This window comes from Centroberyx affinis, unplaced genomic scaffold (genome assembly GCF_046629955.1).
Source record: "Centroberyx affinis isolate AG114_WGS23_722 - 3 ecotype Tasmania unplaced genomic scaffold, CSIRO-AGI_Caff_v1 ptg004799l_1, whole genome shotgun sequence".
Taxonomy (NCBI): Eukaryota; Metazoa; Chordata; class Actinopteri; order Beryciformes; family Berycidae; genus Centroberyx; species Centroberyx affinis.
The window spans coordinates 67,501-80,000 of NW_027282334.1; the positions used below are offsets into that span (position 1 = coordinate 67,501).

Below are 12,500 nucleotides of genomic sequence, written 5' to 3' on the forward strand. Positions count from 1 at the left end.
TGATGAATAAACATGTCAACTTGAAAATGAATGAGTAAATAATTGATGGGTAACACTAGACTATGAGAGCGTCACATTGTGTCTGAAATCAAATCACAATGTAGCGACAGACTCTCCTTGTTTCCTCTTCACTCTCTCACACAGATTCCCTCTGTCCTCTTCTTCTTTCACTCTCTTCTCTCTTCTCTCTTCTCTTTTCTCTTTTCTCCTCTTCTCTCCTCTCCTCTCCTTTCCTCTCCTCTTCTCTTCTCTTCTCTTCTCTTCTCTTCTCTTCTCTTCTCTTCTCTTCTCTTCTCTTCTCTCAGTTTGCATCTCATCTTCTCTCCTGTTGTGCATATTGCTGTATCTGTGTCTTTGTGCCTTTGTCTTCTCCATGTCTGCAGATGACGCAGTGTATGCGTGTATGCGTGTATGCGTGTATGCGTGTATGTGAGTGTGTGTGTGTGTGTGTGTGTGTGTTTGTGTGTGTGAGTGTGCGTGTGTATGATATATGAGTGGCGTGCCCCGTGTAGCAGACACAGTGCTGTCTGTTTCAAAGCACCAGCGGCCAGGCGCAGCTCGTAAATTGTATAGAAATACACACATGTGCACACACTCTCTGACCCCCCTGTCTGACAGGTAACAAGGCCACTTTACACACATGCAGACACACACACAAACATACACACACACACACACACACACACATCTGGTTGACATTCCCAACATATACCCAGCTGTCTTTGGGGCGATTTATAAGCAGTAACTGTCTAACTGAGGAGCATGGTGTGTTTTATGACACAGGTGTCACAACCTGTGTGTGTGTGTGTGTGTGTGTGTGTGTGTGTGTGTGTATGGATGTATGATGTGTGAGAGAATCAGTTACATTACAAGTGGCTTGATTACGTTTCCCATTCAAAAAGTCATGTGCACATGGACAGCATGTCTGTGTGTGTGTGTGTACCTGCCTTTTGTTAGTGTGTGAGAAGTACCAGTGTTGGATTTCAGTTTAATTGGAAAAAAAACCCAGTGTATTCTCTCACATTTTATCATTCCGGTTGTGTGTGTGTGTGTTTATGGATGATGGACGCAGCCATGCAGTACTGGTAAATCCCATGGCTGTCTTGGTCTCTTACACTCAGACGTGGACTGCATGCAGATACTCTCATTACACAGACACTCACACAGACACACAGACACACACACACACACACACACACACACACACACACAAACACACTCCCTCTTGTTCCCTCTCTGCACCCAGCAAAATCCCTGTGTCCACCATCTGTCCCCTTACCTGATCCCTTCCTACCTCCTCCTCTTCCCTCTGCTCATCACTCCCTCTCCTCTCTTCTTCCTCCTCTCTTCCCCAATCTCTTCTCCATCTCTTTCCATCTCTCATCTCTGCATCTTTCCTTTCCTCCTCTCCTCTCCTCTCCTCTCCCTTCCTCTAACAGTTTCTCCATCTCCACATGCACTGACCTTTTCTTTACCTCCACTAATGTGCATGTGAGTAATATCTTTCATTAGTACCAATCTGTCTGTGAATATGTCAGAGTCGCACAGTGGCGCTCGATCTTCCCAATGCTGTAGAGGCCCTCTGGGGATGCTGGGCTAGAGGATAGAGACATGCTGCACATGCTGCGTGTGTGTGCGTGTGTGTGTGCGTGTGTGTGCGTGTGTGTGTGTGTGTGTGTGTGTGTGTGTGTGTGCATCATGCTGGGGGAAGGGGATTTCTATCAGTGCAGGAATTTTCACTGCATGCTCCAAGGATTGGGTCTTTGGGGATTTGGGGGTGTGTGTGTGTGTGTGTGTGTGTGTGTGTGTGTGTGTGTGTGTGTGTGTGTGTGTGTGTGTGTAGCTGGGGGTAGCAGTGTAAATTAATAGGTCCCTGGTGAATTGGTGAATTGAGGGAATTGGGAAGGTGGTGTTATTTTGGATGGGGGTGGGGGGATGCTCTCTCTTTCTCTGCCTCTTTTTTCCTTTTCTCCTCTTTTCTATCACACTCTTTTGAAAATGGGGGCAAAGCTTTAAAACAAAGTATTACATCAAATTTTAACTAGGGATGCACCAATTGATTGGTTACCGATGATTATTGCTGATAGAGGCTTTACAGTAAATATGTAACATTGGTGATCAGCATTTCAACTGCCTGATCACAGTATAGGCCTACATTTGTTATTTATCCTTGTGCCATTTAACAGTAATTGAATTTTTCTTTTTTTTTTATAGAGAATGGGCCCATTTGTTCTTTAAGTGGCCTCGCTGTTTTTAATTCCAGAATTGCCTGGAGCGTAGCGCAGAGAGAGAGTTGTGATTTAATTTTGCTCCTTTCTGAACAGGGCGTTTGGAGTGTTTGATTGTATTCATTCACAGTTTTCAACTATTAATAAACACTGACAGCTCATATACATTCAATTCTGATGTTGTGTTATGAGTTTCATAGTCGATTTGATTACAAACGGTTTAATGCATGAAGATTTTTTTGTGATTTTGATGTGCTGCGACTGCCAAGAGGTGAGGTAAGCAGCTGAGTTATCAAGCACACACTAACATGTAGGCCTAATATGTATGTTTGGATAAAAAACGGATTTATTTATGACACACATGATGAGGTCAGCAATGTCATGCAGACATAAAAATGATCTGTCAACCACAGTGCAATTTTAATATTTTAAAGGAAGAAGTCTGAGTGAAATGCTTCATTTCAGTTGACTATTGGGTTGGTGATCAGCTGATCCAACTGTTACCAACGACCTGATCAGTGCGTTTATAACAAAACAATGATAGGAAGTTTCCCCCTCTACTCTCTCAGCACTCCAACATGCTGCTTTATACTTCTTCTCCTCTTTTCAATTCTTAATGCCTCTACCCTTCTTTTACTGTGTTGCCTATTTCATTCCTCTTCTGCCTTCCCTCTTGCCAGGCTATTTATCCATGTCACTCCTTCACCATATTCTCCTGTTGTCCTCCTATTCTCCTAGATAGATAGATAGATCGATAGATAGATAGATAGATAGAGTTGGTATGTGGGAATGGCGTCAGTAAAGTCTACCATCTTCTCGCCATGTCTCACTCTTACTGCCCCCCCCCATCACTCCCTCTCTCCCATCGTCTCTCTACCCCCCCCCCCCCCCCCCTCCATCACACTCTGTCTATCCCTCTATCTCTCTCCACTGACAGCCTGTTAAAGACTGTAATTAGCTACTGAGCCAACAACACAGCCTCAGGACACTGCTCATAAATCAGCTGTGTGTGTGCGTGTGTGTGTGTGTGTGTGTGTGTGTGTGTGTGTGTGTGAGTGTTTGTTTCAAGTGAGTGTCTTTGTATTAATGTTAAAGTGTCAAACGAAGGCATTTGCGTTGGTGTGTGTGAGACAAGTGAGGGGCAGCAGAAACAAAGCAACAGCATGTTAGATACTGGACTCGTGTCTATTGGTGACCTGTGGTGCTTTTTAACAAGGGAGAGAGGCATGGAGGCACTGAGGGAGGGAGGGAGGGAGGGGGGGGGGGAGGGAGGGATCAATATAAGCAAAGAAGGCTGAATAGAGGAATGGGTGGATATATAGAGGCAGGGAGAAATAGATGGATGAAAATAATGAGAGTGTGTAAAGGATTAAGGATTAGAAGGTGAAAGAATAGGAAGGAAGGGAGAACTACTGAGGGAAGGATGAAAGAAGAAAGGGGGGTGATGGAGGAAGAGTTGATGGATAGAGGGAGGGAAGGACGGATGGAAAACAAGTGCCCTTCATTTTAGGGTTAGATTGGAATAGATCCACTTAGCCAAACCTCAAGCCACTTGTCATTAAATGCTGCCAATTATGTGCCGTGTGTGTGTGTGTGTGTGTGTGTGTGTGTGTGTGTGTGTGTGTGTGTGAGTGTGTGTGTGTGTGTGTGTGTGTCTAGCATGCTTGAATTGTGCCGTAGATTAAACCAGTCAGGGTACGAGAGAAAGAGGCTGCTAGATGCAAACACACACACACACACACACACAAACACTCACAAGCTGAGTTATTGAGTTGGTGTAGTTGATGGGTTTGAACCTTGCATTATTAAAACAATCATAAAACCTTACATTATAAAAGCAATTAATTCTTAAAGGGCTACACAGAAACAGAAAAATGTAAATGCTTTGCTCAGCGATGGTGGAAATAGTTAAACATGCTACAAGTGGGATTCTCCAACAGCACAATCCAGTGATAATTACAGTAATCTGCATCAGCACTGCAGCAGCATGCTGTTAAACAGAATGGAATTGGTATTTTAATGCATCTTTCTCAATTGGCAGGTAGACAGACTATTTCTTGTCCCTTCTTACGGCATAAAGGAAACCATTTTATCCACAGTTATGATTAACAATATTACTGTTTTTAAAATGAAATATTATTCCCTAAAGTTTACAAGGTCGTCCACATTCATTCTGTCCAAATTATAAACCTCTGATAAAGGCTTCAAAATGCTTCCTGTGTATCACCAAGCTGCTCGGTACGCTGTGAGCATCCATGTGATATTTAATTGCTTTTAATCGTATTTGCCCCAATATGTAAGCTTAGCTTGCACACAGTGTAAAAGCAATTAATAGTCTTCTTGTGGAGCTTTGACTCAGACATGCACACATGTACACACACAAACAAACACACACACACACTCTCTCACACACACAGAGATGCACACTGACGCACGAATCTCCTGGGAGAGCTAGTCAAATGGTGAGACGCTCAGTCGTTCTATGGGTCACTGAGCCCACATCTCTCTTCTCCCCCTCCTACTCTCTCTCTCTCTCTCTCTCTCTCTCTCTCTCTCTCTCTCTCTCCCCTGTAAACTGCAGCAGTTAATTGAAAGCCAATGGTGTGAGAATATGGCTCTTTGACAGAGAGTGTGTCAGGGCACAAGGTCCTCTCTCTCCCTCTCTTTCTCTCTCTATTTCTGTCTCACTCTCTTTTCTCTCTGCAAATATATGTGAGGATAGATTAAAACAGAGCAGAACAAGAATCCCTTCCAGTGCAGTGTTGAGAGGTCTGCTATTTTATCATATCGTTAATACAGCCATTGAGTCAGATTATCCAGAAATCTGTCATTAAAATGTTTGATTTTGGCTCCTTGAGGCTCCCAGAGAAGGAATTAAATTGACACACAGGTTGCTGAATCGTTTCTGTATTAATGACAGTAAATCACTGGGGTGAATCATTGCCTGCAAATTTACCGTCCCTGGCTTTCCTCTTCATTCCTTCTCTTCCCTCTTTCTGCTCAGCATCAGTATGTACTGTATTGAGTGAATATTAAAATAATGGTAATACTGTATTCATAGCATTTTAACCTGGCTTTTGTCTGCAGGCTCTCTTGCCAAGTATAAATTTCCCTTTTTGACAGAGAGCTAGATGGCCACAAATAGTTGTCAAATGTACAATTATAACACAAATATAACACAACAAAATGACACACAGCAAATACACACATATGGCCTGACCAAAATCACATACATTTTGCCTTAACAGAGACAGAGAGGGAGAGAGAGAGAAAGAGAGAGAGAGAGAGAGAGAGAGAGAGAAAGAGGGAGAGAGAGAGAGAGAGAGAGAGAGAGAGAGGGAGAGAGAGAGAGAGAGAGCGAGAGAGAGAGAGAGAGAGAGAGAGAGAGAGAGGTACAGAGGTAGAGGCAGAAAAGAAGACAGAGGGAGTGATACTGCTTGGTAATAATTACCTCCTCTCCTCTGCGAGGTCCTTTCATCTAGGTTTTACCATGAAGTCACTCTGTCATGTGGATAGCTGGTATTTCTGCTGGGGAAGGAAGCAAGGCAGGGGGGGAGTGAGGGGAAAAAGTGAGAGAATAAAAATGATGTGAAGTACCACTGTGCGGGAGAGGAGAGAGAGAGAGAGAGAACTTGCTGTGTTGAAGTGAGGAATGAGAGTGAGGAGAACAGAAGGAGAAAGAAGTAAATTTAAAGTTGAAGCTGAAGAGAGAGATGAAGGAAGCACCGCTGAATGCAGAATAGATGGAGTATATACAAATATATTTTTTGTGGTGCTTTGAGCAGAATGCCGCAGGGAATTGAACAGCTAGACAACAAATGAACCACTCCCCATCCAGATGTTGCTACATGTGTAAACACTCTGTGTGTGTGTGTGTGTGTGTGTGTGTGTGTGTGTGTGTGCGTGCGTGTGTGTGTGCGTGTGTGCGTGTGTTAATGCAAAATGTTGTGCTGGGCGTGTAATGCAGTTCCAATCAGCAGTTAGCACATGGTTGTGGTTGCAGTGGTTGTACTGCGGTAAACTGGAAGGATATAATTATATTGTGTGTGTGTGTGTGTGTGTGTGTGTGTGTGTGTGTGTGCGTGTATGTGTGTTTGTGGGCATGTGTGCTATGACTTCTGTCCTTCCCGATCTCCTTACATTTATCTAGTTCAGCTGTCTACTGTATAAAATATGATTTTATTGATTGAGAATATATGCTTTTGATTGATTGATTGACCTCTCTCCCTCCTTCCCTCCTCTCTCCCTCTCTCCCTCTTCCTCGCTGCTTCTCTCCTCTCTCTCCCAGAGCTGCACAGAAGCTGAACCTGTCGTCCAAGAAGAAGAAGCAGAAGACTAATGCCACGGTTACAGCCCCGGTGACATCATCATCACTGTCATGTGACCCCCCACTGTTCCCTACTAACTTCAGCTCCGCCCTGCTGACAGCCCCTCCCCCAGCCCCACCCTGCCTCCTCCGCGCAGCCAATAAGATCAAAGATACCCCCGGGCTTGGAAAGGTAAGGGAAAGACTATTTCTGATTGGCTGTGGTCTAGGCAGGAAATCCAACTGAATTCACTTGCGTGTTTTGAAAGGTTTGCTGTCCTTCCCCAAATTAATAGCAAAAACGTATGTTTTAAGTTAAGAGCATCAGTCACAAAAACCACAAAAGGCCAGAAATTCAATGCTTTGAACCGCCATTGAAGCCACATTAAAGAAACTAAAATCTGTAATTTCCCTTCAGTTGTGCTGTTCCATTACCTTTTGGGATCTAACAAAGACTGCCAAGGTTTGAAAAAGAAACCGTATTCCTATATGGAGAAACGCCTTGTCATGCAATTGGAGGATTTTCCCCAGAACCTCCATCCCAGGTTTTCAGAGGAAAAGGACTACTCCGGCACAAGCAGACGAAAAGCTTCTTCTTTCATTAAATGCTCCTTTCTTTTCGCGAGCTGTGTGCTGCTGACTAGACATTATTGGATTGCAATATTAGCCTATGCTTTACTAGCTAAGGTTATAACTAACCTCATCCAACCAAATTAGCAACTAAGCTAAATAGCTAATAGTAAATATAACAACAAAAACCAGACCCTGTCATGACGAACTTGACATATTCACCATTCACCCACAAGTGATGTGAAGCATGGATTTTGCGGTGGTGGGTGTACAACTTCTGACTTCCCATCCTCTGGTTCATCAGGTTCATACATGTGTATTTGCTCTATCCTACCAGCCTTTGGGTCTGCTCCATTAGGGTGTGCTGGTGTGCTGCTCATTTTGTAGCGGCAAGGGCGGACAAAAAAAAGCGCTTAAATGGAGCGCAGTCTGTCAGCCGGCAGCAACAAACATGTGATTGTCAGCACCCCGGACAGCTGAGTAAACAAACAGTTGCTACATGTCCTCGCTGTTCTTGCTGAGCCCTCAGAGAGGCACACACCATGTCATAGCTGACGGTTTTAACTCATAGATAAACAAAGTTCTGTGTCATAGCACAATTAAAATCTGCAAGAAGTCAAACATGTAGAATTTGTGGCGGGTTTGCAGTTAAGATACAGTACATACATAAATAAGATACATCTTAGTTGTGTTCAATTTATTTGTTAGAAATATTACTTTTACGCTTGCTTTTCAAGCACAGAAAAGTGGAGCAGAGCTGACAATGAGATCCCTAAACATTCAACATCAGAATCAGAACCAGAAAACACTTTACTTGCCTTGGTGTCGATTACGGGTGGTGGAGGTTGTGCTGAGTATGCAGTAGGAATACATTTGCAAATGGAAACGGTGGCCATGGTTGAGTAATGTTTAATATAAAAAAATGGGTCTGAGTGAAAAAAGATGATCCCCTATGTCTCTCTCTCTCTCTCTTTCTCTCTCTCTCTCTCTCTCTCTCTCTCTCTCTTTCTCTCTCTCTCTCTCTCTCTCCCTCACCTGCTTTCTGGCTGTTCTGTCTCTCTAAAGGGAGTCAGTCTTTTGATTCTAGTGCCATCTAACTGTCAGGGTTGCCCAGTGTGCCCTTTGTGATATGGCACTTGGTTTTTCTGTGGGTAGCTTTGAAATACCTGGAGAGACATTCAAGGGTTTGCTTTGTGGATGCCATGCACTTCAAGATTCATCCCCTCTGAGACTAAAATCATGGATTGGCCTACGCAGGTTGCCTCGGGTCTTCTTGTTGTTTATTTGATGATGTCATCAGCTTAGCCTAGATGCTGGGAATGCTGGAGATCAGCACAAGAATTCCAATGCCCTTGTACACCTGTACCTGAGCAAATGGCATAATAAAGTCTTGAAATCTTGAAATCATTGGAAATTGTGAATGTGATGCTGACAGTGAGGAGCCGCTGACGAGAGCCTGGAAGCTGGCATGAATGATGGAGAGCCCTACAGAGATGAACACTTTTTATTTTATTTTTTTGGAGGAATTGTGTTGCGGCAAAGATGGCAGAGGACTGGAAACCACTTCCAGAGACTTGGTGTCCTTGCCAAACAGTACTTTGCCAATTCTTGCCACCTACAGTATGCGCCCATGGAGAGAGTGTTATCGATGGAAGAGCAAGTGGTTAACAGACTCTGTACGCACCTCACCCCACCACATGTAGATATTCTTATTTTTTTATTTATTCATTTTTTTTATTTGCTTAGATTTCCTTATTCCGATAAATCTGGTATGGGGAGAATAAACGCATGTTGCGTGACATTGGTGTGACTATAAAGAAGATTGATGGTTTTGACTGTTCGATCCGACTCTGAAATACATGTCACTACTTTATAGTGGGAACTTTATAGTTTATAGTGTTTTTAGGCTTAGTGTTGTATTAGTGATATTGGCACAGTACTGGAATGTTCTTTCAGATATGAAGCTGTGCAGTTTCATAATGACCTTGTCTGGTTCATGTGTGTGTCTACATGTGGTATGTGTGTGTGTGTGTGTGTGTGTCACCCCTGCTGCACCATACCGAAATGTAGCCTAATGGTTACCATGGTAACACAGCTCTGGCTGACAAAAGTCATCTGTCACCGTTGCCAGCGGTTGATGAAATGTGTGTGTGTGTGTGTGTGTGTGTGTGTGTGGTGGGGTGGTGCATGCTTCTCAAGTGTGTGCAATATTGATCGTCCATGTAATGAGTTTTTAGTGCCCCCTCCTCCACATTTTGAGTGTTAGGCTCACTGATTCTGTGTGTGTGTGTGTGTGTGTGTGTGTCCCCTTATTACTAGAGAATGAATGACTGTGGAGGACAAAATCAAACTGACATCAAACAGCACTGTCCATTACTGTACAGGAGAGAGAAAGTGACCCCACACATGACCCGGTGTGTGTGTGTTTGTGTACTTGTTAATGCAAGTGTGAGTATGAAATTATGAATGTGTGTGAGAGTGTGTGCATGTTTATGTGAGAAAGAGAGGGGGACAGAAAGATTGAGTGTATGTGTCTATATGTGTGTGTTTATGTGTGCGTATTTTGTACACATTTTAGATATCAGATAAGATGATTCAGACACATACACACACACACACACACACACACACCTACACACACACACACACACACACACACTCATATAAACCAACACAAACAGGAGCATGTACTCAACCATTCAGTACTTGCTGTGTGACACTATTGTAGCCAGAAGTCCTATGGTGGTACATGGTGGTCAACACTTTTGTCACACACACACACACACACACATACACACACACGCACACACACGCACACACACACACACACCAATTCAGTTTGTAATGAGATGTACTAAAATGACTCCTGAATGACACTGACAAACATTTAATCGGACACTCTGACTTTGCCTGCAGCGTCACTATTGTTATACCAGGGTTAGGCTTTGAAACATACTTAAAAAAAAATAAAAAGCTTCATAAAATGAAGCTACTTCCATCACCTTTTGAGTACTGTGCTTTTGATGTGTATTCCACATACGCACAATATTGTGGTTTAGAATCTGGCTCATGATTTTTGCTGCTTGCTTCCCATCTTTGACTCTCCACAGTATCAAATAAAGCAACAGCGAGATAAAAATAAATGCTAAAAATATATACGTTTTTCCTTAAATGCTCTAGTAAAATCTGTTATTACACTACTAAGAAAGCATGCTGATACAGACACAAAGCAAAGAGTAGTCATTATATATTGAATTCTGACTTGAGACATGTGCGCATCACTGTTGTCATTTATAAACCTTGAACTTGACTTCAAAAAGTTCTGAGCTCCATGTCTGCTCTTGACTTGGTATGTGTACTTCAGAAAGAGCTGGAAATGCAAGAGTAAAGATATATTACGCTTTTTTGTGAGCAACACATCATATTCCAAACATGGAAAACCCTTGATCATTGTCAGTCTGTGTATGTCATGTTTTATTTGTGTTGTTGTGCAACAGAGCTTTCCAAAGTTTGTTTTGTTTTCTCCTCCCCTTTGAGCCTCCCTCTCTCTGTCTGTCTCTCTCTCTGTCTCTCTCCCTCTCACTCTCTCCATACGGAGGTGACAGATGCCTCCTCATTTGTCAGGGAGACACATACACACTCATACTATGACAGGCGCACACATACACACACACACAAACACCCTCCCACAGTCTCTCTCTCTGTCTCTTTATGTTACGTACTGACTGGGTGGAGTTTGTGCTCGTTTTAAACTGCACCACCCCGTCGCCCTCCTGGTGGCCAGCTCCCAATCTGCCCATTCTGAATCAATGTTGAAAACGCCCCAACAAAAGAACCCAACCAAATCTGATGAGTAAGCACTAGGGAGTTCAATGGCCAGTTGTATCAAAAGAAGCATTCAAAGTCCATGTAGGCCTATTATGTTCTTGCAAAAGTGGTAATCCTCCTAACGCATCACTTCCTGTGTTGCAGAGAACTTATCCCAGGAAAGACCTACCTGACACCCAGTGTTAAGAACAGTAAAAGTACAGAACAGTAAATATATTGGTTGAATCACTATTGTGTAATATCAATTGGTAATAGTTTGCAGATTATTCATTTTAAATACGTCATATATATATATATAGATATTCACAATTGATGTTGCTGTTTTATTTGGGTGCGCTACATGTAAATTAGGCCTGAATTCTCTGAATGGGTAAAGTCATAGACTATATAAACTAGATTAATGGTGCAGTAAGTAAGATTTTGATCAATAAAAATGGCTATGTTTACATGCGCACAATAATGCAACTATTGCCAATACTGCACGTTCAGGCAATAGTCTGTTTAAGCTGTTTACACAGTTGCATAAACTGACAGCTCCTATTATACTCTCCATAATAATGCTGTGACTGAAATACATATTTTGATTATCCTCAGAGAGTTATGGAAATCAGAGGTATTTGCTAAAAAATAACTTGCTTCCCATCCCACCCCTTACCAAACTTAACCAAAACAATTACAGCCATGATCCTGCACTGCCACATTGTGTTGTTTGGCGCATCCATGGGCCTTTCTGTATTGCAATTACAAAGTGCCATGCTTCAGGTGCTACTTCTGGGAAACCTGTTGGAAAGGAGATGATGCATGCAGCTGATGCGCCCCTGGCAACCTGGTGTTTTTGGATGAGGATACAGCGTGAGGACGGGCGGTCCTGAGGTTCAGTGATGTAGAGAGAGAACTAGTGTCCCCAGGATGTCACCGTCTGCGCTCCTGTACCCCCGATGATAAAAGTGGCATTTGTACTGTATAAACTTTGAAGCTTTGAGAAACACCAGTATAGCCAACCAGTTTGGTGTGAACAAATGTAAAGTAAAGACATTTGTGTACCTATTTTGCAAGAGCATGATGCTAGGTGCACAAGATTACAGAAGTTATAGGCTGCAGATGGCAGCTTCTGGTCAGAATCACCCTTTAGTCCCAGTGCAGACTACAGTTCCCTTCTGTCTCCACATAACATGATGAGCTGGGCACATGTGCAGTTTGACAGCTTACTTCGACTGAGAGCATAATTGAATTAATATAATCACAGTATAGTGTTTACATGGGCTCTGCCTTACTCACATTATTGCCTTAATGGCATTATAATTGCATTTTTGTTGTGGATGTAAACATGAATGAAAATGTGCTCTCTGACCCATATACACATACACGGACTTCCTCGCTTTTTCAACTGCCCAATGACTGACTATCGCAAGACATTTTATTCTCAAGCCAAGAAAGCAAATTACACAGCAGTATTATTATTACAGTATTTTGCATTGCAACATATCACCTCTTCAGTAGACGTTTCTGTTGGATCTCTGCTGTAATTAGCTAGCTTCCTCATCTCTATTGTGAAAATGTGACTTTAT

General features: G+C 42.8%; 1 protein-coding gene across 1 annotated transcript in view; it reads left to right on the plus strand.

Moving 5' to 3' along the window:
- The window catches only part of LOC139666092 (kinesin-like protein KIF26B), a gene marked incomplete at its 3' end in the record, with an annotated part of 93,896 nt that overhangs the window by 47,407 nt on the left and 33,989 nt on the right, over positions 1-12,500 (plus strand). Inside the window, exon 5 of the mRNA XM_071545198.1 lies at positions 6,517-6,727. Within this exon, the coding sequence (XP_071401299.1) occupies positions 6,517-6,727 (211 nt within the window). The remainder of the gene's footprint in view (positions 1-6,516; positions 6,728-12,500) is intronic.